General features: G+C 44.6%; 1 protein-coding gene across 2 annotated transcripts in view; it reads right to left on the bottom strand.

Moving 5' to 3' along the window:
• Window positions 1-27,745, bottom strand: part of RAB6B (RAB6B, member RAS oncogene family) — a 56,712-nt gene that overhangs the window by 19,133 nt on the left and 9,834 nt on the right. For both annotated transcript variants that reach the window (XM_088670761.1, XM_035134088.3), the window contains exon 2: window positions 7,229-7,287. In XM_088670761.1, coding sequence (XP_088526887.1) covers window positions 7,229-7,287 — 59 coding nt within the window. The remainder of the gene's footprint in view (window positions 1-7,228; window positions 7,288-27,745) is intronic.

Below are 27,745 nucleotides of genomic sequence, written 5' to 3'. Positions count from 1 at the left end.
TATGTGACCGATATAAGCATATTAACACTTTACAGGATTTTGCTGGAACTGATCAATGCTATTTTACTATAAAATCAATAAAATATATCACAAACCTTTAGTGAAAACCAAACAGAATGAAGAGAGAAGGACCACGTGACAAGTGTATAAACAGCAGAAGGAAGATACCCTCCTTGAAACTTAAGATGGTCCCTAACGCAGCCTTCCTCAGCCTGATACTTTACAAATATTTTACACTACAGTCCCCATCACCCAACTATTGTCCATGCTGGCTAGGGCTGAAAGGAGCTGTGATCCAAAACACCTGGAGTATGCTATACTGGGGAAGCTACCCTAATCTCCTGTTCTGAAGCCAGATTCTATCAGAGCCTTGGGAGATGCAGGAGAGTTGGAATCTATGAATCTGTGGGTGCGTTGTACTGAATTTGGATTCTTGGGGATCCCAGCTTTACTTATAATCAATCCATTTCCCTGGGAATGCTCTGAGAGTGCTCGGATGATGGAGAAAATGCTCTCCGGTAGAAGCACAGAGGGCCTGCGATTCCAGAGAGCAAGGAAAGGGCTTCGGGGGTCCTTGTATTGATTTGTTTCACCACTGTCTGAAGGGGGATTGAGTGGGATTTAAGAAAGAAAGATGTGTGGAAGCCAGGAAGCCAATTAAACCCAGTATCCTGCCCCATGCAACTCCCATCAGAAAAGCAAATAACCTTTTGAATTTCAAGACCCCTGAAGCTCAGTGGTAGCAGACACTTGAAAAGAGGCGAAGAGAAACACAACAACAAAAGGGCTGTGGAAGGCCAGTGGGAGATGGATAAGAATGAAACTAAATCATTTCTCTGCACTGCTGAAGTGGAAAGAGGATGGGAGGAATAGAGGCCGCTAGACAATGTTTGCTAGCCATCACTTCAGTACAGCAGGTTAAAGGCAGCTGTGGGGAACAGGATTTGACTGGCAGGACAGATCACAATCTTCTCTACCACTTTAGGCCACTTTGACAGGTGGGTAGGGCTGCCTACTTGCCAGTCACCTGACATCATTTTGACACCTGGTGATAATTTCAAAGGGGCTTGCTATCAGTGCCAATCAGCTGATTGGTGCTGACAGCAAGCCTGGCTTTGTCCCTTTTCCTCTGCACACTGGTCTGCAGAGGGAACGTGTCAGTTTGAAGGTGTATTTTAAATCCAAAACCATGCCTGCAAATGGATGACTTAAAAGTGGTGAGCTATCAGTGCCAATCAGCTGACTGGCACTGACAATGAGTCCTGCTTGCCAAGGAACAATTGAGATTGTATCTTAAGCTCCAGACTGTTCCTCTGAAATAGTGTCTTACCTGCCCCACACCTGATGTCACATATGTCATCAGATGTGAGGCAGGTGGGTGTAGGTCATAGGAGGGGTGTTCCCAGCTACCCCATCCTTTGCCCTTGGAAACCTTATAAGAAGCTGCTGCAGGAGAGGGACTGGGAGGGGTGTTTCTAGGACTAAGATCAGGCATCCCCAAACTGCGGCCCTCCAGATGTTTTGGCCTACAACTCCCATGATCCCTAGCTAAGAGGACCAGTGGTCAGGGATGATGGGAATTGTAGTCCAAAACATCTGGAGGGCTGATGTTTGGGGATGCCTGACTAAGATGAAACTTTAAAGCTTCCTTATTATTTTTGCTATTGGATGCTGCATGTTGTTTAAGTAATCTTGTTATATTTATAGTATTGAAATGTGGGTTTTTAATATGTTATATATTTGTTTTGTTGTGTTATTATGAAATTGTTTTTGTAGTGTTTGTTTGAAATGCATCCCTATTCCTTTGTTGTAAGCTGCTTTGAGCATTTTTTTGGGGGGGGGGAGTGGCATACAAATAAAGTGAATGAATGAATTGGTTGGGGAAAATTTGGCCTGTGGGCTGGAGGTTCCCCACCTGAAGGAAATACACGTCAGAAGAGCAAACATAGGGCTCTTTATATGAAAATATTCAAAATCTGAAACCAGAACATCCAGGTTCTGCATAGTGGAGAAATTAGGCAATTTAGTATACATTTTTTCATTTACAATAAGTAATTTCCTTCTGCTGATGAGGGAGATGGGACATGGTTCAGCCACTGAAGGTCCACCCCATCTTGGCCTCTTTTGTCTTCAGGAGACTTCACCAGGCATCACCCGCACATGCTAAGATTATTTTTGCAATCTTAAAGGCTTAGCCTCCCCACCCCCCTTTTAGAATAAAACTTTGGATTTCCCAGTTGCTGAACTGTAGTCCTAATACCAGCTCAGAGTCAGCTAGCAGGGAAGGAGCTGGCCAATGCACAGACATCTAGAGCTCATCTCAGCATCTCTCTGCAAAACTTAGAATTCAAAGGCACCAAATGAAGCATCTTGTCCAACTCCCTATCCTAGAACAAGGCATCCTGTCTCTAAAGCAGGCATAAGCAACCTTGGCTCTCCAGATGTTCTGAAACTACAACTCCCAAGATCCCTAGCTAACAGGGCCAGTGGTGAGGGATCATGAGAGTTGTAGTTCCAAAACATCTGGAGAGCCAAGGTTGCCTATGCCTGCTCTAAAGCTACCTCACTGTTGAAAAACATCCTGGAATTGGGGAGAGATTATGAGTCTTACTAGTTTATAGTGCAGCCCTAACCAGCTCTATTCAGATGTGAGTCCTACTGAATTTAATGGGACCGATTCTCAGGTTAGACTGCAGCCTTAAGGAGCTAACACATAGTGAGATTTCACTGTAACACAGTGGTTAAGGGCAAAGGCTATGAGCCAAAAAGCTTTTAGTGTCTATCTAATGCATTTACTCATTTATATGCTCATATGCCAGGGCTCACATGTATGCCAGATGCTGGAGATTAACAGCAGGGAATGGCTATTGTCAACTGGCTCTGCTTATGAGCATCCTAGAGGCATTTGTCTGGCCACCATTGCTGGTACACACATGCTGCATTAGTCAGACTAGCACGACAATTCGTGTGTGAAATCCCTGCCAGATGAGATCAGCGTCAAAATGAGCCTAAGCTGGAACTGTTTCAAGACCCCGTTCAAGAGTTCTTTTTGCACTAACCTTCCTTAAGCAACAGGAACAGGCATTTTCAAACACAAGTCATCAAGCGACTCCTGCTTTGATTAGTTTGCGATGCAAAAATGTCAGGCCGATATCCAGGGCCGTCTTAAGTATATTTAGCACCGTGGTGCGACGGATCCTACCGGCGCCCCCGCCCTGCCCCGTTTCCCAGCGCGGCGGGTGGGCGGGTGCAGCAGACAGCGCACCTGGCGGGCGGGTGCAGCTCCGTGGCGCCCCCCCTGGCGGGCAGGCGCCCTGGCACCCTGCACCACCCAGCCTGGCCGTAGGGCCGGCCCTGCCGATATTGGACAGGAAACTCATTCAACATTGCAAATGGCCCATCTCTCCTTTCCCTTCTACATTTAAACGATAATTAATATAATAATGCCTTGCCCTTCAAGGCCAAACCATATCAAGATGTCTTACAAAATAGACATCCAATGCAATGCTCAGATTTAAAACATGGGCAAAATATGGTCCTCTGCTGGCATTCTGAATTAAATAGTAAATATGTGAGGGATGGTGGTGTGGAGATTCATGCACTAGTTTTTCTGCAATTCAGATATAAACTGCAATAGTCATTCCTTTTTCCCAATCAACACTGGGAACTGCAGTTTGTTGGGGTGGGCTAGGGCTCTCTAATGTAGAAAGCACTGGGTCTCCTGATACCAGCATTGCTGGGAGGGATATGGGGAGGTCCCCAAATTTCAGTTTTCCAAATGAAACTAGCAACTAAAGGCGAGGCGGCAATGCAAAGAAACTGGGCAGGGACCTAAAGTTTGGACACAGAGCAGACCCTCCCTGCTGTGCTGAGTGTGCAAATGAGAACCCAAAGTAGGTTGCTGCTTCTCTCTTTCCCTGGTCAGGAGACGGAAGGAGCATGAATGAAAAGGTGGAGAAAGATCTTAGGGATTTTTTTAAGTGAAGAAAGGCTTGCCTGTAGGAATTCGGGACTCTTAAGTGACAAAGTGAGAAGTTGTGATGGATTAAGGGCTTTGTGATGATGCCGGCATTTTCGGGGCACTTGGAGACTACCTACATTATCAATGTCTGAACTGACCTGAGGCAGCCAAAAAATGAAATAACAGAAAAATAGCACATTTAATTGGGAGATTAGATATTTCAGGTTGTGTCTACTTTGTTAGATTTTAGGCATACTCCTTCCTTGGATCCTACCACTTGCTAGCCTGACAGACACCAAGCACACATAGCATGAAATAAAAGCTCTTCCTCTCCAAATAAGTGCGCCAAATACACTGGGCATGGGAAATATCATACTTTTGCAAAGTTATTTGCTGGTCACCAGTAGCAACCAGGCAAGAAGGAGCTTTCGGAAAGGTGGAAGAGAATTCTTGAGAGCAAAGATATTGCTTTTTCTGTTTTGTAGGACCCAAGAAGGCTATCGTGGAAATTGCAGCAGTCTTTAAAGAGAGAATATGTATCGTGTGCTCATGCAGTGCCGCTCCTGTGATGCATTTTAAATTGCTTGTCAAGAGGTGAATGGGGTGTTTGTTTACCTCACTAAATTGCAACACTGACTGAGTCAAGGTGGCTCTTTAAACCCAATGCAGGAGAGGAAATAATTGCTGAAGGCCATCACCTTTTAGCCTGAATGGAATGTGTTCTGTTTCAAACCGTAAGCGTGCTGCTGCAGGAATGGCATCCTTCTGGGAGGTGATGAACGTGCTCCCCAACCCAGAGATGAAGAAAAACAACACTCAGGGGGGAAATGGAAGTGAAGTGGGCAATTAAAGCAGCTTTCCCAGCTTCTCTGAGTGACTGTCCTCCCTTCTAAGTCAGTGACAGCACCAGAAAAAAGAGAGAAAACTCTGTTAGAGATTCCTATTCTCCCATGTTAGAAATGTTAGAATATGGGGCAGAAGCGGTAATATTATAACCAGGAAACCTAATGCAACAATCTCCTTGTCTGAATGCACCCTTAGTTTCCCACAATGCTCCTGGCCTAGTGCCACACTGGGATGTTGTGAGAAACTGACAGGGTGGCAAGACCCAGTTGCCCAGATCTACTTGGAGTACTGCTGCTGCTGCCACTATAACCAGGTAAGCCCACCAGGAGCTACTGACAGAACAGGAGGCCCACTGCCCAGAGCCACCTCGAACCAGCACTGCCAGGAGAACAAGCAAGGATTAAGGAGGTCTTTCAGAACCCAAAAACTGCCCTTTGGTGCTACATAAGAAGTCTGAAGAAAAACTCACTTTCCACTGCAGCAAGAAAATTGCAAGAGCCCGATAGGTAAAACAAAAAAAGCACTAACTTGGAAGCACAACATCATCTCCTGGCATGCAAAGCATTTACAGATCTGCAAGGATTGTAAATTCCTTAGTTCACACCCATGAAAAAGGCCTAAAATGAGGGTTGAAATAATGTGAGGCATAAAAATATAATACTGTAAACTGGTCATTCCAGGGAACCTGTAGGAGCTGGCAGGATGAGGCTCTCCACCAGGCGATACTCAGTACCTCACCACACTGCAATTCCTGGAATTATTTGGCTGAGGGTATTGTATTGAAATTGGTACAAGGCCTAATCTCAAGTCTGTGCTGTAAATAGGGCAGTCCCGAGGGATCGTGGTGAAGAGGTGTACCTCAGCACCCTCACACTGCATGGGGTTCTGGTCACACCCCTCATGTTGTGCATTGTTTCATTAGCAGCCTTCAAAATATTGCCAGAAATTATTGCTGCACTTGTTTATGCCAGCCTTGGTAGCAACATAGTCAACCAATTGCTTCACAGTGTGTCCAAGGTCCCATTTTTCCCCAATATGGGCTAACATTTTACTGCTCCACAGTTCAATAATGATTGGACAGTTTAAGGGTGGCACAATAGAATGTCAACCCACAATAAGTAAATTAGGATTCAGGTGCACAGTGGAAGCACCTGGGTGAATCATTTAAGTTTTTTAAACATGAAATTAATCCGCATTTATTTCCGGGAATCATACCCAGCAGAGTGCAAAAAGAAAGCATATTAACAGTTGCAAAACTGATACAGTAATGGATAACTGCTGAACAACGGCATGAGCAGATGAAACAATCAGATTGATGGAAGAATTATTTGCCGGCAGCCAAGAAACATAATTTTGAATCACCCTGAGGAAAAGCAAAGCTTATTGCAGACTGAGGAGCTCAAATTCTCATCTATACAGAGCAACGGGGGCACCTTTGCAGTTCCACACCCTTGAAGATGGCCGAGCAAGAAACCAGCCTTTTGTGTAACATACAATAGCTTCATGGGTTGCATCATCCAAAGGGAGAGCTCACTTGTTCGGTGTGTATTTTCCTGTTCCAGTGAACAGATGCAGCCGGCAAGACAGATGCTGCTGTCCTTGCCATGGATAATCATCCCATTTGGGGACTCATCCTGGGAGAATGGCCTCTCCTTTGCAACAGGGAGCAAGATATTTTTTTTAAGAGTACAGTATTGTTTCCATTTGAACAAATACTGCATTGGTCAGCAAACAGACCAATTCAAATGTTTTGCAAGTGTGTAGACTCAGTGGATCGTGAGTGACTGGGATCAGCAGGTCACACCCCCAAGCAAATACATTTCTCAGAGTTCTACCAGGGCTTTCTATCCTCTGTCATATTGTGTCAAGCACCAGAAAGGAGGCAGCCGGGGGGTGGGGTGGGTGGGCAGAGGAAACGGCCACCCTTCTCTCTCCATACGGTTTCTTGCTACTGCTGTTATGCTGGCACTGCCCATGCCAGCCACATAAGCGGGTTTTAAAAGAAAGGCAAGAGACGACGAGGTCAGATTCAGATGAGCTCAGAAATGACTGAGTCCATTTCCTGACGTTTGGGAGAAATGTTTTGGCTTATTTCAGAGCCAATCCAACTGAAGCCATGATTTTTTTGGGGGGGGGCTACGTGCCTTTCTGGGGTTGTGGCAAGGTTAAACCATCAGAAGAAAGCACAGGGAAGTTGAGGCTACATCTACGCTGATAGGTGCAGGGGATGAAAAGCTGAACAATGCTCAGATTTAAATTCTGCTACACCTCTTCTGCTAATTTGTCAAAAGGAAAAAGAGGGGAGCATTATTGTTTTTTTGCAGCCTTGATCATGCAACATGGCTATCCAAAACGTTGGGAAACTTTAGTTTTTTACCATGCTTCATGCAGTTGGAATGCCTCATAGGCGGTGAAACTCACCTGGTATGTGTTGTCAAAGCTGTCATACATAAACCTTGTGATCAGCGATGTCTTCCCAACTGGAGAGGGGCAGGGGAGGAAACACACAAAAGCCACAGAGATGCAATTAAAATAATGGATGCTGTGACCACCAATAATACAAGAGTCCTCATCCAATCACAGGGTGGACATTCTTTGGGGCACTCAAGGCCCAGGTGGATGTGACAGCGAAGAAGCAGAGATACAAAAGAACTTCTACAAACAGAAATCTGGTGGTGGTAAGAGACTGGGAACTGTGCCGCAGACTTAGCCTTTTAAGTTTGCTTTTTTCATATTTTTTAAAAACTTTTTGTTAAGTAGCCATGTGAATCTGTTGAATGGTAGAGTACAAACTCCTTAAATTGACATAAAATTATTGCTTCTTGTATTGCCTGGGGTTGGACTGGGTGACCTTTGGGGTACCTTCTAACTTCACTCCATGTGCTGTTCATTCCACCCTTCTAAAACCATATAAATGCGTCCATGTGCTTCCTATCAAAGCAAAAAGCAGCAGGTTGGGGGGGGAGGGGTCATCAGGGAAAGTGGTTCAGGGGGAAAGGGTTAGCTCTTTTCTCTCATGGTCTATGATTCTATGAGTCTTGAACTGTCCAATGTTCAGCTTCATTGAATGTCTACAAGTTACTGGCCACCTATATCAGGGTTGGGCAGAAGCTAGACTGCAATCTGCTAGTAGATCTCTGGGTGTTTCAAAGCAGATCAGAAGGGACTTCTGATTTCCAGTTGAGTAACAAGGGCAACAGGGACGCGGGTGGTGCTGTGGTCTAAACCACAGAGCCTAGGGCTTGCCAATCGGAAGGTCGGCGGTTTGAATCCCCACGCCGGGGCGAGCTCCTGCTGTTTGGCCCCAGCTCCTGCCCACCTAGCAGTTCGAAAGCACGTCAAATGCAAGTAGATAAATAGGTACCACTCTGGCGGGAAGGTAAGTGGTGTTTCCGTGCGCTGCTCTGGTTCGCCAGAAGCGGCTTAAGTCATGCTGGCCACATGACCCAGAAGCTGTCTGCGGACAAATGCCGGCTCCCTCGGCCTAAAGAGCAAGATGAGCGCTGCAACCCCAGAGCCATCTGCGACTGGACCTAATGGTCAGGGGTACCTTTACCTTTAACAAGGGGAACAAAACCAAAAACTCCCCCCTCCTTTTAAATCAAACTGCAGAAATGAAGAAAGCTGGGACTCGAGGCAGCTGTGGATTTGTGTGTAGAAAGACTAAGCTCCACTCAAAACAACCTCCTGGGCTCAGAATTATTTAATTCTAAATGTTTGTCTTTTCCACCTTTGGGTTGAATTAAAAACCAAGTAGATCTCACAAGCTGTAAATCTGCCCAGTGCTGACCCCCCTGGGAAGTGTGCATGCAAACCTGTTCTATGAAAGGCCACTGTGACATTGCATGCAGAGCTTCAGGGGCTGGATGTGGAAGTTATACATTTCTTACACAACATATGGTATTTTTGTATTTTTCAGGAGATGATGGATTGAAGCCAGGCAATTCAAGTAAGAAACCCAAACTATGAGAACTCACTAGAACAGATGCCTTGAAGAGACTCACGGGACCTCCTCTTCTCTTGCCACACTTCCATACCTAGGTATCTCCACAGAAAACACTTCTCCGTATACCCAAACAAAACCCCAGCTGATTTCCTGATTACAAAATGCACATTAAAAAGAGAAACATTTAAAGGAAACCTAGTTTAAGGCCCATCCCCCTGCCCCGAGGGCACATTTGTTAATTAAGAAACTTTACAATGCCATTCATCGGGAGTCTTAATTAAGTATGCTAATTCCCTCCATGGTGTGCCTTCTGAAGAGATGGGATCAGTCTTTAGGTTTAATGAGCACCCCGGTGTTCAGCTCACACCAGAAGGAGTGTGAGGGTCTTTAGTATAATTTTCTCTCACTCCCACCCCTATCAGAATCCCAGCTGAAAGAAAGGGGTGGAGAGAGACCATATTTCACCTCAGAGCTGCTCTCTGTGGCTCAAAGCCAGCCAGCTTAACACCTTAGCATTCCTCCTACATCCAATGAAGGAGGTAATTTGCCTCTGAATACCAGTTGCTGGGAATTACAAGTTTTGCATTCAGGTCCTCCTTGTGGGCTTCTGAGGCATCTGGTAGGCTACTGTGAGAATTGGATGCTGGACTAGATGGGCCTTTGGCATGAGCCAACAGTAGAACATAACCATTGCGGGCTAGTAACTCATGCATGCAAAAGGCTGGACTGGATGAATCCCAAGCCGGAATTAAGATTGCCGGAAGAAATATCAACAACCTCAGATATGCTGATGACAAAACCTTGATGGCAGAAAGTGAGGAGGAATTAAAGAACCTTTTAATGAGGGTGAAAGAGGAGAGCGCAAAATATGGTCTGAAGCTCAACATCAAAAAAACCAAGATCATGGCCACTGGTCCCATCACCTCCTGGCAAATAGAAGGGGAAGAAATGGAGGGAGGGAGAGATTTTACTTTCTTGGGTTCCATGATCACTGCAGATGGTGACAGCAGTCACGAAATTAAAAGACGCCTGCTTCTTGGGAGAAAAGCAATGACAAACCTAGACAGCATCTTAAAAGGCAGAGACATCACCTTGCCGACAAAGGTCCGTATAGTTAAAGCTATGGTTTTCCCAGTAGTGATGTATGGAAGTGAGAGCTGGACCATAAAGAAGGCTGATCACCGAATAATTGGTGCTTTTGAATTATGGTGCTGGAGGAGACTCTTGAGAGTCCCATGGACTGCAAGAAGATCAAATCTATCCATTCTGAAGGAAATCAGCCCTGAGTGCTCACTGGAAGGACAGATCCTGAAGCTGAGACTCAAATACTTTGGCCACCTCATGAGAAGAGAAGACTCCCTGGAAAAGACCCTGATGTTGGGAAAGATTGAGGGCACAAGGAGAAGGGGACGACAGAGGATGAGATGGTTGGACAGTGTTCTCGAAGCTATGAACATGAGTCTGACCAAACTGCGGGAGGCAGTGGAAGACTGGCGTGCTCTGGTCCATGGGGTCACGAAGAGTCGGACACGACTAAACGACTAAACAACACAACTCATGCATTTCACCATGGAAAAGCTACCCTAACTTTGGAAGATACAGAAGACATGCAAAAATAAGAAGCCAAAGTCTCTCCCTTCCTCACAATGCTGAAGGATACAATATCTACAGACACTCTCAGTACGCAGCATCACTTGTTGCTGGCATCCATCTGTCTTGGGAGACAATGGAGGGCTAAAGTCAAGCTGCTGAAAGGTCGCAGCACCTGCTGTGGTTGTAGAGGCCAATATGGGAGAGAAATATTTTGTTGCAGTTGGGGCAGATGAAGGCATATGGCTGTGCATCAACAAACATTTAAAAAGACACTAGTCATATAATTCATTTCTGATATTCAGGAAGAGAGTGTCCACACTGATGTAGCCAAAATGGCAGCACCAACACATGGGAAGGAGGTAGTGTTTCTTAGGCCCCTTCCACACCATACATTTAAAGCAGTATCACACCACTTTAAACAGTTGTGGCTTCCCCCAAAGCATGTGTAGTGTAAATGGGGCCTTATAAATAATTAAGAAAAGAACCTCCCCCTCCCCCCAAAACAGCCCATTGAGAACAGAGTGTGGTCGCTGGACACAGAATGCTGATTGGCTGTTGTAGGGGGGCAAAAAATCAGGTGGGAGGGGGGCATGATGCTGTGGCTGGAGGAGGAGGAAGAGGCACAGATATAAAAAGGATTGAAAGAACCATCTCATTGCTTGGATGAGCCATTTCTCACTTCATGCTGAGAAGCTATTTTAAAACGTCACCAGGTATGGGAGCTGCCACAAAAACAGAGAAGTCCATGATTCTAATGTGCCTGGATTGGGCACCAGTTTGTCCACCCTGCCCTCCAAAACCTCTAAAGGTAGCAGAAAAAAGAGTTCCTGCTTTGCAAGCAAAAATTCATTTGCCAACCACTGGAAAAAGCAGAAAGCTGCCTGGGTGTATCTGGGGATGTTTGGAAACTCATAAACCCAAGCCCAAGAGCAATTTCTCTATACTAACCTAACTTGGCTAATGGTAGGGTCAACCCATTTTAACAGCAATATCATACAACTACTGGTGCCTACAGTCAAACTCAAATTTCATGCTGGATCTATATCAGCATCTATACCAGGCATCCCCAAACTGCGGCCCTCCAGATGTTTTGGCCTACAACTCCCATGATCCCTAGCTAACAGGACCAGTGGTCGGGGAAGATGGGAATTGTAGTCCAAAACATCTGGAGGGCCGAAGTTTGGGGATGCCTGATCTATACTCATGGAGGATTGATTATTTAGAACTTCTACATATCATGTCTTCAGTACTTGCATGATTTCCAGTTCAGGTTACTTCCACACTAGCATTTATTCTGGAATAGCCATGGTTTATTCATCCTCTTTTTTCCCAAGCCATTTTGATGACATAATCATCCAGTTGTTGTTTTCCTGCATTTTCCCTGTAGTTCTTCCATTTCCCCCAAGACTGCATACATACAATTTTTGGCAGCAGCAAGAACACATGCAAGAACATAAATCATAATGAATGCAAATTAGTTTCTTTTGTAATTTGGCTTGCAAACTCAGTTCAGATCCCACAGTAGCAATCCATATCAACTAACTAACTGTACATGCACTCCTTTTAGGGGTTTAGAGTAACTGCAGTTTGCCAGGATGACCAAATTGAGCAAACTATGGTTAATATTAACCAAGAATTGCCTTCAAAGCACCATCTGAAACCATGCTTCAAAGTATGTTTGCAAACCATGTTTCAGAGGCAATTCCATGTTAATGATCACCATAGTTTGCTTGATTCATGTAGACATCCTAGTACATTTGACCCCAAATCATGGAAGAGAAAACTGGGATTCAAAGGGAGGATGCAAGAAAGAACAAGCATATGAGCCTATTGCGTATTACAAATTCTCCAAACAATTGAGTGAATTTAAATGTACACAAATGTGTCGTGTAATAAAACTAACACTAGTCAGCATCAAAACGTAAGTATCTGAATATTTGTGTTCTTAAATAGTTTTGTTTTGCACTGTACATTCCTTTTTTCTAATTCTGTGTTTATATTCCCATTCTGCTGTGAAGGAGTTAGACCTTGAATGACTAATGTTGGTGCATTTGCACAAGAGTTAATGGAAAGGTTCTGGCAATGGAATATGTACAGAGAGAGCCCACAGTAAACAAAGAGAAAGGCTATTAGGGTGGCTTGCTTCCCAGGATCAATCTCACCAGAGTTTTGAGATGGGTTTGGGCACATAGTACAGCTATAATACTATTTCCCCCCCTATTCTGTGAGTATCCTGTCGGATAGCTGATAGAGGTTTCCCTCTAGTATAAAGGATGCTCTCATCCACCTGTGAATTCCACCAAGCAGAACACACAAGCATGCACCCCTGAAATTGTCCTCTAAAACAGAAACTACAGTAAAAGCAGCTACGGTACATGTTTGGGAAGACTTAATTCCTTTATTAATATTTGCTTTTATAAACTGCAGTAAAAAACATATTAGTGGGGTAGGAAAACTAAACCTCCTAGAGCAAAATATACACCAGGAGGCTTAGTTTGGTCAGACACTTCCAGAGTTGATGCTAAATACATTACTTCTGGTTACAAATGAGCCTCCACAGCCGCTAGAGGGATGTGAAAATTTGTGTCCTGGGCCTTTTAGACACATCTACCCATGTACAGATCGTGAAGCTGAGGCTCCAATACTTTGGCCACCTCATGAGAAGAGAAGACTCCCTGGAAAAGACCCTGATGTTGGGAAAGATTGAGGGCATTAGGAGACGGGGACGACAGAGGATGAGATGGTTGGACAGTGTTCTCGAAGCTACGAACATGAGTTTGACCAAACTGCGGGGAGGCAGTGGAAAACAGGAGTACCTGGCGTGCTATAGTCCATGGGGTCACGAAGAGTCAGACACGACTAAACGACTAAACAACAAACAATTTTCAGCTCTCCTACCCCCACTACTGTACATACCATTCTTTATTACTTAAGTTTTTAGAGAGTCACTCATATTTTCTGAAACAAAAAACCACAAAGAAGTTACAAGTTGCTGGTGAGACAGGGACAACTTGCAAACCTGAGCTTTTCCAACATACATTTTACATCCCTTCCTTCCATTTATTTATACCCTTCATTTCCCTCCAAAAGGAAGTCTAGAGAGGCTACCATCATCATCCTAACAGGACAATTTAAACAAAAACAAAAACACACCATACAGGAGGAAATACCTGGCCATAAAGATGCTATAATAAAGCTACAAACTTTTCATTTGGTCTTTAAGAAAACTCCAGGTTAATATGTACAAAATTCTGTAAAAATGAACAATTGGATACTAAAATACAATCCATGGTTCAGCGAAGCACACCCACAGACACACACAGTCAATATAGACCATGCAAACATAATACTGAGGGAGACAAAGTCACCCTAGAGTCATCAGAAAGCAAGAGAAGAACTAAGAAGAATCAATGATAGCATAGGACACACAGAGTTTCCATACCCCAGAACTGTCTTATGTCCTGCAGGTTAATACGGAGGCAGAAGAAAGGGAGGTAGCCTACACTACTCTCATGCAAAACTGAAAACTGGCATCCAGCAGGGGTTATTACTTCTACAGCCAGACTGGAGCATGCTAACAAGACTGCACATTTCCTCCAGGTTGGCGGGCAGGCACAACCATCTTAGCCATTCAAGCAGGCTTCATGTTTCAAGCAGATCTACTGTATTTAAGAGTCAATAGCAAAAAAATTCTCTCTCTCTCTCCCTCTCTCTCTCTCTCTCTCTCTCACACACACAATTACTGAGGGTCTTGGTGGACCACTTAATGATTCAACCACAAATATATATTACATATAAATAAGCTTAGAACTTCCGCTCTCAGAGAAACTGAAATTAAATTCGCTCCTTCATTAATTTGAATGCAAAAACTTGAACAAGCCAACCTCTGCTCCTTTGCAACTGCTAAGTTGGTACACTGGACTAGCAAGGAGGGAGACGTGTGTATGGCTGGCTGAAGTTTCACCTAGAGTTGTTTCATGCCCTGATTCTCAAGGGAACATCTGCTTCAGAATAAACCCACAGAAGAAATACCAGATTCGTGTGTGCGTGCATCTGTCCATCCCATTCTGCACATGTTGCCGAAGCAACCTCTCCCCAACTATATAAAGTCCTGTGAGATGAGAGTTCTGCACAGGGTACCCACCTAGGGGCAATGGGCTTGTATGCAGGGTTCCCCCCCTACACCCCCATTTGCATACACAGGCTGGGATCAGCCTTCAGAGCAGGATCTGTACATTGGACCCAGGAAAGAGATGACTATCCAGCCATGATTAACACTCAACATCCACATGCAGCTTTTCAAAGCACTGTTTTTTTTTGGGGGGGGGGCGGGCGGGCGAGAGAACGCCACTCTGCTCACACATCGCCTGAGCAACTGAGCAGTTACTCAGCAAACATGAAGCAAGCAGGCTATTTGTATTCTGATCCCATGCGCCACCAGCATCCTGCTCAATGTTTCTGAAGGGAAATGCACTCCTTAGAAGATCTCTTTGAAACACGCCTTGGGGGGAAAAAATATGTCGAGCTTTAAGATGCAATTTCTGGAGCTCACGCAGAGATCTAACAAAGCAAAATGTGGAACGGGACATAGGAATGTCTTAAAAATAAATTAAGATGGATTTGCACTTAATGGTGCTTCCTCCGCAAATCAGGGCAGTGGAAAGCAAAACGGCTGGTATGCCCTCCCCCCAACTGCTTCTGGTACCCCAGATCAATCTTAGACCCAGTGCTCCACACACCAGCATGGGCAAGCGTCCACCTGCTCTCTCTCTCCTGCAGGTCATGCTCTGACCCCAGTTGCACAGAGATGCAAACAAGCCCCTATTTACTAGACTGGCCCGTATTTCCTGAGGAACCAAACACTAACTGAACCCTTTGGAATGCAGAGGGGGGAGAAAGCGCAAAGAATGTTGTCTCAGAGTGTAGACTGAACATCCCAAAGTCAGACAGAGTGCCTCAGGATGAGGAAAAAATATACGACTATAGAAAGTTTAACTCAGAAGTGAGTAAGCTGTGGTCCTACAGATGGCATTGGACTAAAACTCACATCAGCCCACAGCCCCACATGCTTTATTTAAGATATGTTGAGACATAGTGAAACAAAGCATAAGAAATGCAATACAGTACAGAAAAAGTAAAAATCAGTTAAATTTATTAAATCCCTGCTGGGATTTTTTAAAAAAATATTCACTAGGTGCTGGAAGTTCAATAAAGGCTCTGTCAAACTGGGAGTTCCACAAAATAGGGGCAACAATTTTATTTTGTTTAAAATTAATGCATCGCTTGATTTTGTTAAAAAAACCCTCAAAGTAGTTTACAAAAGATAAAACAGTAAAATCAAGAAATATGCAACCCTACTTTAAAACATACAAAAATTCACTCTGCGGTCCAAGGGCAGATTACAGCACTAAAACCAATAGTAAAACAACTTACAACCATAAAAATAAGGTGGGTTCTAAAAACATTCACCTCAAGTGTGAAAAACCAGGGTAAAGAGCTGCATCTTTAGCATTCTCCAAAAGCTTAGAATAATAGAATTGTAGAGTTGGAAGGGACCCTAAGGATCATCCAGCCCTACCCCTAGCAATGCAGGACTATGTAGCTGCCCCACATGGGGATCAAACCAATGACCTTGATGTTATCAGCACTATGTTCTAACCAACTGAGCTATCCAGTGTATAATAAAGGCACCAGACACACAATGCTGAATGCACAGCTCCTGCTGGATACAAGCCAGGCATCAGAACCATGAGGGGACCCCTAGCAGTGACCCCCCTGGAAGACCTCCATGATCTGGCAGGGATATAAGGAACTAGATGGTCCTTGGGGCATCTGGACCCCATGTTAATAAGGGCACTGTAAATTAATACAAGAACTTTGAACCTTGCCCAGTAGTGTCTGAGCACCCAGGGCAAGCTCTTGACCAATGCTCATCAATGGCTCCTCCTCATCCTGGAGAGTGGTGACTAGTGGGGTGCCACAGGGTTCTGTCTTGGGCCCAGTCTTCTTCAACATCTTTATCAATGACTTGGATGATGGGCTTGAGGGCATCCTGAGCAAGTTTGCAGACGACACCAAATTGGGAGGGGTGGCTAATACCCCAGAGGACAGGATCACACTTCAAAATGACCTGAACAGATTAGACAACTGGGCCAAAGCAAACAAGATGAATTTTAACAAGGAGAAATGTAAAGTACTACACTTGGGCAAAAAAAAATGAAAGACACAAATACAGGATGGGTGACACCTGGCTTGAGAGCAATAAATGTGAAAAGGATCTAGGAGTCTTGGTAGACCACAAACTTGACATGGGTCAGCAGTGTGATGCAGCAGCTAAAAAAGCCAATGCAATTCTGGGCTGCATCAATAGGAGTATAGCATCTACCGTGTTTCTCATATTATAAGACACGTCTTATATTTATTTTTTCCTCAAAAAAACACACTATGGCTTATTTTCAAGGGATGTCTTATTTTTTCCCCTCCTCCTCCTGCCGCGGCCGGCATTGCTGCTGCGCCTATCACTATGTCTTATTTTCGGGGTATGGCTTATATTCCTTGAATGATTAAAAATCCTGCTATGCCTTATTTTATGGGTATGTCTTAAAATATGAGAAACAGGGTAGATCTAGGGAAGTAATAGTACCACTGTATTCTGCTCTGGTCAGACCTCACCTGGAGTACTGTGTCCAGTTCTGGACACCACAGTTCAAGAAGGATACTGACAAGCTGGAACGTGTCCAGAAGAGGGCAACCAAAATGGTCAAAGGCCTGGAAACGATGCCTTATGAGGAATGGCTTAGGGAGCTGGGCATGTTTAGCCTGGAGAAGAGAAGGATAAGGGCTGATATGATAGCCATATTCAAATATATAAAAGGATGTCATATAGAGGAGGGAGAAAGGTTTTCTGCTGCTCCAGAGAAGCGGACATGGAGCAATGGATTCAAACTACAAGAAAGAAGATTCCACCTAAACATTAGGAAGAACTTCCTGACAGTAAGAGCTGTTCGGCAGTGGAATTTGCTGCCAAGGAGTGTGGTGGAGTCTCCTTCTTTGGAGGTCTTTAAGCGGAGGCTTGACAGCCATCTGTCGGGAATGCTTTGATGGTGTTTCCTGCTTGGCAGGGGGTTGGACTGGATGGCCTTTGTGGTCTCTTCCAACTCTATGATTCTCTTGGCTCCATCCATCAGTATCTAGCAACGGGGATCCTTTATTGGCAACTTACAAGCTTTTCCTGGGAAATATCCCCTTGTCAGGCCTATCCCAAATTGGCTCTTTCTACCTGGGTAACCACCTGCTGGAGATCGTTGGCAGGTCACAGGTTTAGGCAGAGGCTCAGTGCTATATGGCCAGTCATGTATTCAAGAGGGTGAGAAAGGTTTAGTCTCCAAACGAGACTGTGGCCTCTTTCAGTCCTATTCTAGGCCTGCTGTGTGGAGCACTCTTTGAAGCTTGCACTTTTCTGACCAATGCTACAATGGCAGCTGTCCATGGTCTGTCAGATCATGGAGAACCATCTTTCTCTCTGCTTTGCTGAATTGTGCTCTCCAACAGTCTTTGACCTGCTCCCACTACCACTGGCAAATACCACCAGTACCCACATCCCCCTGCCATGCTCACAGAGGCCTTCACTCAACAGCTGTGGGATCCCAAGCAACTGCAACAAGGTACCAACATTCAGGATGCCAAGGGCGCAGTCATGTTGGGTGGAATTAACCATATCTTAATCTTTGTTACCCTATAGAGCGAGATGAGCGCCGCAACCCCAGAGTTGGACATGACTGGACCTGATGGTCAGGGGCCCCTTTACCTTTACTCTTTGTTATGAGGAGGCTGCCCTGTCCTGCTTTGGACTTTGTGCCCATTTATTTCAAAGAATTACTTCAGTAGCTCCTCAACCTCCCCTCCCTTCCATTGGAACAATCGTTGTGTTAGAAGTGTGGCCTCAGCATTTGTCAAGAGGTCTCCAGAGGGAAGCCAAAACTCTAGAAGAAACCCCGGGGAGAATTACTGCGCCGCTGCTCTCGTTGGGAAGCCTGTGAAGATGCTGAGCAGAAAGGGAAAACCATTTTTATCCATTAGGCAGGCGGTCCAGCCAGATCAATACTAGATCAAAGGTGTCTAGCAGAAGATGGTCCCTGCAATCCATCATGGTGCTCTCAGGCCCCTTCTACATTATCCAGGCAGCAGGAACTGACAGAGTGGGGGCCGACTAGAGGGAAAAGAGGTACTGTAGCTGCTTTGTAGTCTATCTATAGACAACGATCTGCTTGCAAAAGGCTCCACATTATGAACAGAGAGCATCTCTTTGTGTTTCTGAACAGTACATAAACACGGCTGGCAGTAACATTCTGGTGGTGGCGCTTTTAATTTAGTGGCACCTACAGAAAACAAACCCACATAGCACTCACATGATGGGCACGACCCAAGATGACATTAGGCTAACTGTAGAGTGGATTCGCTTGAGAGGCTTTTCCAAATAGCTCCCCAGTTGTTTCGCATCCCATTTGCAGGCAATTGTGTAACTTGAGCATGAGGCTTGCCCTGCTAGAATCTCGGGATTCTGGGCCTCGCTGGTGCCGCTCAATGCCCTTGGCCAGCAAACTATTTTGCAAAAGAAGGTAGCAGCACCTCACCTCCACACACTGTGCTATTATTCCCCACAGCACTACCCATTTCATGCAACCCAGGGCCTAAGGTGCATTTTAAAAAGATTAAGGCAATTACAGATAATGGATAGCTAAGCTTTCCTGGCAGGAGAGGCAAAGGAAGGATATATATCGAGCTCAGGAGAGGTCCCAGATTTAATTCCTGGTATCTCCAGGCAGGGCTGGGAAAGATGCCTGAATGAAACCCTAGAGAGCCCCATGGGCCCCTCCAGTAGTTGCTGGTCCTCAGCTCGCATCATCTTGGACTACTGGTCATGTTGATGCAAGATGGCATCCAACATCAGTGTTATTTTGCAGTACTGCTGCTTCTTGTTAGCATGTGGGTTGCAAGATATATTCCCTGATATGTAGTAAAAATGCTACTTACTGTGCTTTTATTCTGGGGTTTCACAAACTTGTCTATGTTGGCGTTTTTTAAAAAAAATTATTGCATTGCCCTTGCACTGTTGATTCCCATGGTGAGAATGGCTTAGCATCCTTTCCCCCCACCTCGTATTTAGTTTTAACCTTGGGCAGGGCAGAATGAATCCACAGAACAAAATCTAATCCTTCATTATGCTCTCAATGGCTGGACCATTTTTTAAAAAGCTACTAAACCTGCACCTGCATAGCTGTACTTAATTTGAAAACCCAAATTTTCCCCTAAACCTTCACAGTTCACCAAATAAATCAGTATTCAAAACCACCTAGAGATGCTTGAATGACTAGCGGTACAGTCATACCTCATGATACGTCCGCTGCAGGTTGCGTCTTTTCAAGTTTCGGACACACCGAACCCGGAAGTCCCGGAATGGGTTACTTCTGAGTTCGGCGCACGCGCATAAGCACTAAATCGTGCTTTGCACATGCGCAGAAGCGCCGAATTGCATCACACGCCTGCCCAGATGCGGCACTTCAGGATGCGGCCTTTTCATGTTGTGAACGGGCTTCTGGAACGGTTCCAGAAGCCCGTTCACAACATGAAAAGGCTGCATCCTGAAGTGCCGTGTCTGGGCAGGCGCGTGATGCAATTCGACGCTTCTGCGCAAGCATGATTTAGTGCTTCTGCGCATGCGCCAAACCCAGAACAAAATCTAATCCTTCATTATACTCTCAATGGCTGGACCATTTTTTTTAAATGTTGCCAGTGCTGCAGAAGATGGTTAGTGTTCATTAGTGTGAAACAGTTTTTTACCATGCACTAAGTAGCCAACTGGGGTGCATCCTTTTCCAGGCAGCAAAAACAGAGTAAAGGAATGCAAAATACACCACAGTTCTCCTGTACAACCTGACCCAAATCATATCCTTATTTTCAAGCACAGGGCAGAGATTTTCCATTTAAGAACTTTGACGTTTAATATTTAAACAGGAGGTGCGCCTGCATCAACCTTTTAATAAAGTAGGTGTGTGTGTGTGGGGGGGAGGCACACTGATGTCTAAGCACACACAACTCTCTGGGTTGGTGCACATGCCAGGGTTTCTAAAAAGTGAAATTGCAGATACAATCTACTTCCTGTACTTTACAACATGGACATCCACCGAAGAGCTGCATGACCCAGAAAGAGGATGCAGTACATGTGGCTTCAGAACCTCCCATTTTTAACTGCACCTCCAACTGCCATGTAAGAAAGACATGGCATTACCAATGAAAGAGATATGGTGGCATATTCCATAAACTGGGACCCCTGAGCTGCAATTTCATTTATGAAAAATACTCCCCCCACCACCACCTAAAGGGTGCTATATTGGGATGGATGAAGTGGATATTGTTTATATGTAGCAGACAGATAAAGAATCTAAAATTCTTTATTTTCTTAACTTTATTTCTCTCTCTCTCTCTTTTAATATATTTTCTATTTCTTTTTCTTTATATATCTCTCTCTTTTTTTTCTCTCTCTCTCCCCTTCTCTCTGTTTTTATTTTATTTAGATTAATATTTTAGTTTGGATAAAAAAGGCATTTGATATTAAGCTTTGTGTTTCTATGAACCCTAATAAAAATTATTATTAAAAAATAAAATAAGATACCCCCCCCAACGACTTCAGTGTGGATTGTAGATGGCAGCAGGTCACCTGAGCTAGGTGGCCAATGGTCTGGCTCCCTAATAAGGCAGCTTCCCAAGGTCACTGTGAAGCTTAGAAAGAGCACCTGTATCTTTGAACAACTAGAAATACAGAGGCACAAAAATGAAGAGAGAAGAAATCCAAAGATGATACCCAGTGATTCCAGACTCCACGTTTAAAGCTGAACTATGCCAAGAGAAGGAAGGGTTAAGTAATGTTATACAGTATGTATGACTGAATAGTGCTTTGAATGTGTCGCCTGCTGTGTCCTGTCGAAATGCCAACTAGCATTATAATCAGAGGTGTACCAGCATTCTAGAATAGGTCATTTAAGTCAGCTTCTCCAAATTAAAAGTTGATGCCACCAACAGCTGCTAGGAAAGATTGCCTACAAAAGAAGAAGCTTCTTCAACATTTAAATGCCACCCAGACACACTTCATTCTTCAATGAGGGGGGAAATGAATGCCAACTCTGTCCCTACATTACCTATGGTGAATGAATGAGGGAAGGAAGACAAGAGAAACTGAATGATTTAATAAGCCTGAAAAGGGTGAAACACTATAGGTGGGCCCTGTTTTGATATGCAATCAGGTAATCTGCCATCAGTTATCTTAACTTTGCTTTAAATCATCCTGATTCTGTGCTAAAAGAATCAACCCATCATTTCACTATATTATTATAAATAGAATGACATTCCCACTCTGCATTAATTGCCAAATCTAAAGCCAGCACATTTATGCCATAATCCCGATAATCCAATTCTCTTTCACCTCTTCTGATACCTTCAGGTATGGACACCTTCTGGACCAGTTTTCTGGGATAGAGACAAAAGGGTGCCATGCTTCCATTTCTATCTTGATGTCTCTTTCGAGAAGATGCAAGGTAACACTGGAGGATCTGCAAGATTCTATTTTGTTTCATCTACATGAAAGTTCTGACATCACCTTGGAGACTAATAAGCTGATGAAACCAAACTTTCACCTTTTCATCAGATTCAGGTAAGGCTAGTAAGTTGATAGATGTGTGTAGTCAATAATTAACTGATCAGCCAATGAAGCAGAAGCTCAGTGCTGACACGATGAAACCAATTTGGTGGATGGTTCATCTGACTTGAGAAGGCAAAATCCAGCTTGTTCTGTAGAGAGCTGCATTCACCAAAAAGAATCAGGTTCACAGCTCTGAGAGTCAGCCTTATCCTTGGAGGACCAAGTGATTTCTGTGGCAGAAAGCAACTTCCACCAGTTCAAGCTGGTGTGCCAATGGCAATCACACCTGGCCATGGTTACCCACACTCCAGGAACATCTCATTTAGACTGTTGCACAGTGATACATGGGGTTGCATTGAAACACTTCTTGGAAACTTCTGTTTGGTTCCATATACAACAGAAAGGTCTAGCCAAATGGAACATACCCTGTCCCTGGCTTTGAAACAGGTCTGGCTCCAAATTTGCTTCAAAGCACAAGATAGTGCTCCTTTTAACCTTTCAATCCAGATGGGGAGCCTGTGGTCCACCTAATTTTGCTGGATCACAACTCCAATTACCCCTGACCATTGGCTGAGGGGTCTGGATCTAATGGAAGCTGCAGGCCTAGCACCATCCAGAAGGCCATCGATTCCCATCTCTGCCCTAAATGCTCTGCAAGCATTTCTACTGTGGTTACTGCATAGGATGCAAGTGTGATGGGCTCTTATTCGGAGTCACTTGCAGTGGAAATATGCATGAGACAGCTCAAGCATCCTCTACTGTATGGAGCTGCATTTTATTTCTTTATTATTTACTTATCGCTTACATTTATATTCCACCGTTTCCTCTAAATGCTTTAGAGGCAGAACCCTGCCACTCAACAGCAGGAACATTTATCCAGCTGCTGCTGCTGCTGATGTTGTTGTTTAAAAAAGGTGGTGGGAGTTTAAACTAGCAAGGCCACTCTCTCCCCTTTGTCAGCAGTTCTGCCCTTAGAACTGCCCTTAGAACAAATCACAAAAAATATAGAGGAAACAGAGAGGTTGAAATAGAGGAAAGACAGGCTCAGACGAGGGGGAAGGGACGGGAGGCAGCACCTAGAAATATTTGTGCGGGATGGGCGAGGCAAAGGGTTGAATCACAACCACACGACTGAGAAAATGGCAGATGACATGAGATAACAAGGGGAGGGATGGAGGAACAAAGAGAAGACAGAGTGCACCAGAGACAGGCAAAAGGGGAAAGTAGTGCTGTCAAGCATCCTGATGTATAATTAAAAGCCATCCCGATCTCCCACTGAGTGGAAACTGCTTCCCCCGCCCCATTAGCCATGCTTGGGCAGCTGGAGCCTACGTCATACTTAACAGGGGTCCCTGGGGAGGGGGGGGGGAGCATTGCGATAGTGACTACTGACAGCAGGACACCCACCCAGACAAGAGTTGGCAAGGGAGTGGCAGCCAGATGGTGCCACCGCCAAAGTCACACAGAATCGGCGATGCGGGGGGAGCTGGCATCCATACCTGAGGGGGTGAACCACAGAGTGCCACCGGTGGCTGCTCTTTTTGTGGCGGGTTGGAGCCAATAATTCCAAAGCCCATGCACCACGCACAACGAACTGGGCACTTTTCCACATCGAGCCAGCTGGTGTGCAGCCTCTTCAGCGGCGCTTCCGCTCCAGCACAGTGGGAGAGACCATCCAATTCGCTTTGTGTTTGCCGTTGGCCTTTTTTCATTATTAAAAAAAAGAGGAGAAAAGAATGTGGTCCTGACAGCAGGTACGCAAATACAGAGTGCTGCTCTTCACAGTTGCCAGGCAACAGACGGCAAAGTGAGCGCGGCAGCCTAAGGGGTCAGGCGGAGCTAGCAGAACTCTAGGTGACGAGCTTCAGGCCACATCGTTGCTGCATGGACATAAACACCCAATTAACGTGGAAGCCAAGCCAATGCCTGCCCACTAAGGAGGACACCCTTCCGACCTCTGACTGTAGTTGCTCCTATATGCAAGTGGACCCCGGACTGGAGCTGTAAGCACACTTAACAGGGTGTAAGCCCCGTTAAAAACAATGGAACTGACTCCCAAGCAAACATGCACAGCGGTGCACTATTAGGCTGCATGCACCCTGTGCATTTAAAGCACATGGCATCTCCCAAAGAATCCTGGGAACTGTGCTTTACCCCTCACAGAGCTACAATGTGCAGCACACTTCACTCTTGACTCCGAGTATATTTCAAAGTTACATTTCCCAGGATTCTTTGGGGGAGGGGAGTCATGTGCTTTAAATACCTGGTATGTACACAGCCCGAGTCTGTCTCCCTCCCTGCCTCTTTCCTGAAACAGCTCAATACGGCTGTGACCCCAAAGTACAAAAAGGTCGCACTGAAGAGTTGCGAAATTATAACAATTCTTCAGAAATTCTGTTGGACGGTTTGCAAGTCATATGGACACAGCAGAAAGCGACAGGAACGAGTATTTCATAATCCAGCACGAAGCAAAGCAGAAGAACCCTCGATTTCTGTGGACTTGGATTGAATTCATGGATGTCCACGTTCTGTCTTGAATTTAATGCTGTGTTCAGCTGTAGTCACAGCGCTTACTTAAGCCATGTAATTAAACACAACTGGTTCACTTGCTGATTTAGGAGATGGGTCCTTTCTACACCTACTGGAGGTTTCATCGCATGAAATGATGGGTGCCACTCTTCAGTACAATTCGTCAGTGAACGCAATGGGATCAAGGGGGTCAGGATGTAAACCATCAATGAGGGATATGGGTTAGATGCAGTTCACTAAATGAGGTAAAGGTAAAAGGTAAATGAACACAGAAGTCTTAAGACCAGACCAATAGCTTCTCTAGCCCAGTATCCTGCCTCCTACAGGGAAGATGTGTGTGAGATCGAAACAGTGAAGGAGCAGAAACAGAAGGGTTGACTCGCTGAATCAGTCCAATGGTCCACCCCACCCACCTACTGCAATCAAGTGGATGTCTCCAAGAAGATACTCACAAGCAGCCTTTGAAGAAAACAAACCTCCCTGTCCCCAGCATCTCATATTCAGAGATAGGTGCCCAAATGGTGGAGATTCCATTCAGACTACCATGGTTTATAACAAGGGTTGGAAACCTCAGGCTGGAGGGTCAAGTGCAGCCCTCCAGGCCTCTGTAACTGACCTCTGGGACTTTCCTAGGACACACCCCTCACTGGTGGTCCTCCACATCTTTTGCACTGTAATCATGTCTTTTCCTTGCTTAAAGAGGTAACATGTGGATACTGCTTGGTGGGGCTGGATCTGTACCCTACCATGCAAAGAGAAGAGTCACATTCATTGCTCCACTAGCCATTGACATATGGCCCTCAGAAGGTTCCCTAGTGGGGAATGTGGACCTTGGGCTGAAAAAGGTTGCCCACTCCTGGTTTATACCCATCAAAGAGGGTCCCCATGGATTTGCTTGATCCCTTTTCAAAGCCGGCAGCCGTCACCAGCACCTTGCAGCAAATAATTCCTGTTTAATCAACTGCTGCATGAAGAAATATACCCAATTAGTGGTTCTGAACCTGTTTCCACTCAATGAAAGTGGATGACTCCAAGTTCTACTGTTTTGGGGGGAAACAGAACAAAAACCAAGTCCTCTCTGTTCACTCTTTCTACACCATCTGTTACATTTCCTCTCAAGTTTCATTCTGAAAAAGGAGAGGCAACAGAAAAGAGCCTTGTCCTTTTAAGCTTTTCTTTGTAGAGATCATCATTTTACTTGCAGTTTTTTAAACCTTCTCCAGCTCCGTTTCTCCTTATTGAAATGGAGTCACAAGAACAGAACACAGCACTATAGATTTACAGGGAGACGTAATATAGGTTTACAAGGGTATATAATAGCTACTGTTTTATTTTCATTTCCCCTTTCCCCCATGGATTTAGCATTGTAAAAATACAATACAAATTGTTTTTTAAAAATACAAACTAATCCGAAAGTATTAGCAAAAATAATGCTCTTTTCCTATAAAGGGAACCTGTTGTGTAAGTTAACATTGATATACTGTATATATATATATATAGAGAGAGAGAGAGAGAGAGAGAGAGAGAGAGAGAGAGAGAGAGAGAGAGAGAGAGAGAGAGAGAGAAACACATATCATGGGGCGGGGGAATAAAAACACTCCAAATTACTCCAATTCCAGCTCCTATTGATTATAGTAAAGCTGCTATGTAATTTTATGAATGTTGTGTTTTGTGTTGCTTAAGATAAAGTGGGATGATGAAACAATTCTACATACCCTTCTGCCATGATCTCATGCTCTTTAAGGCACATGAATAAGGCTGCAGTTCAACCCCACTTACCTGAGAGTAAGCCCCATTAAAGCAAACAACTTACTTTCAAGTAGGCATGGGCTGCATTCACATGGTAAAAGGTAAAGGTAAAGGGACCCCTGACCATTAGGTCCAGTCATGACCGACTCTGGGGTTGCGCGCTCATCTCGCATTATTGGCCGAGGGAGCCAGCATACAGCTTCCAGGTCATGTGGCCAGCATGACAAAGCAGCTTCTGGCAAACCAGAGCAGCACATGGAAACGCCGTTTACCTTCCCGCTGTAGCGGTTCCTATTTATCTACTTGCATTTTGACGTGCTTTCGAACTGCTAGGTTGGCAGGAGCTGGGACCAAGCAACGGGAGCTCACCCCGTCACAGGGATTCGAACCGCCGACCTTCTGATCAGCAAGCCCTAGGCTCAGTGGTTTAACCACAGCGCTACCTGGGTCCTTTACTCAATTTTCCCTGTTCATGTCCACATTATAGTTGAGCTTTCACGCAATGTAAAAACCACTTCTGGAACTATAGTGGAATGCAGCGCATCTTTAACACTGAGGATTTTGATCTGGGGCTGCAGAGTTTATGCTCAAATCACAGGGAAACTATTCCTGGGCATTACACACCACACAATCCCCCAATATCAGCATTAAGCAGAGAGAAGGATCTGAAACATTTGTTTTGCCCCTTGGCAAAAAACTATAAATTACTGATTGACCTAAGTAAAAGAGAGTTTGTTGCCAGATAAAAGTGGGGACGAGAACTGGGATTTACTATCCCAGAGTCAATATGGTTTAAGACTTGGCGTTTTGTGAAAGATTCTTCATTAAGTTTATCAATAAGGGAAATTCAGTGGAAACTGTTACCGCACTGGTATTTAACACCCGGCCAGATTGAATAGAAAGTGTATGGAAACATGTTTTGCTGCTAAATGCACACACATTACACATGTTGTGGGAATGTCAACATACTTACAGATTTTGGGAGGGAACTGTGTGTCAAATATCAATGAGAGGGTGAACTCAGGGTTGATCTGGTTTAACTGGATTGAGGAAGATATTTGTGGAGAACAGAAGTCTTTAGTTAAGATCCTGTTGATAATTTGGGCTCGCAGATGGAAAAAGCCAGAAGTTACATCCATATGGGAATGGATACTTGAAGTGCTTAGAGTTGGCAGAAGGGACACTTTAACAGATTGATCCATTATGAGAAGTGGAAGTACCAATAATGTAAAGTTTGCTGGAAGGTGGTTGTGTTTTGTAAACTATTCAAACATGAATTATGGAAATAGCAGACTGGAAGGAACTTTATATCTGTAAATTATGAAGAAAAATGTTTTGAAAATAAAACCACTGTTGTTTGTTTACAAGATCTGGAAAGAAATCAGTTTGTTTTGCTTGTCCCAGCAATTCATTGGGAATTATATTT

This window comes from Zootoca vivipara, chromosome 5 (assembly GCF_965207765.1).
Source record: "Zootoca vivipara chromosome 5, rZooViv2.hap1.1, whole genome shotgun sequence".
In the NCBI taxonomy this organism is placed as follows: Eukaryota; Metazoa; Chordata; class Lepidosauria; order Squamata; family Lacertidae; genus Zootoca; species Zootoca vivipara.
Note: the sequence above shows the minus strand (reverse complement) of the source record. Positions and strands in the feature narration are given on the sequence as shown.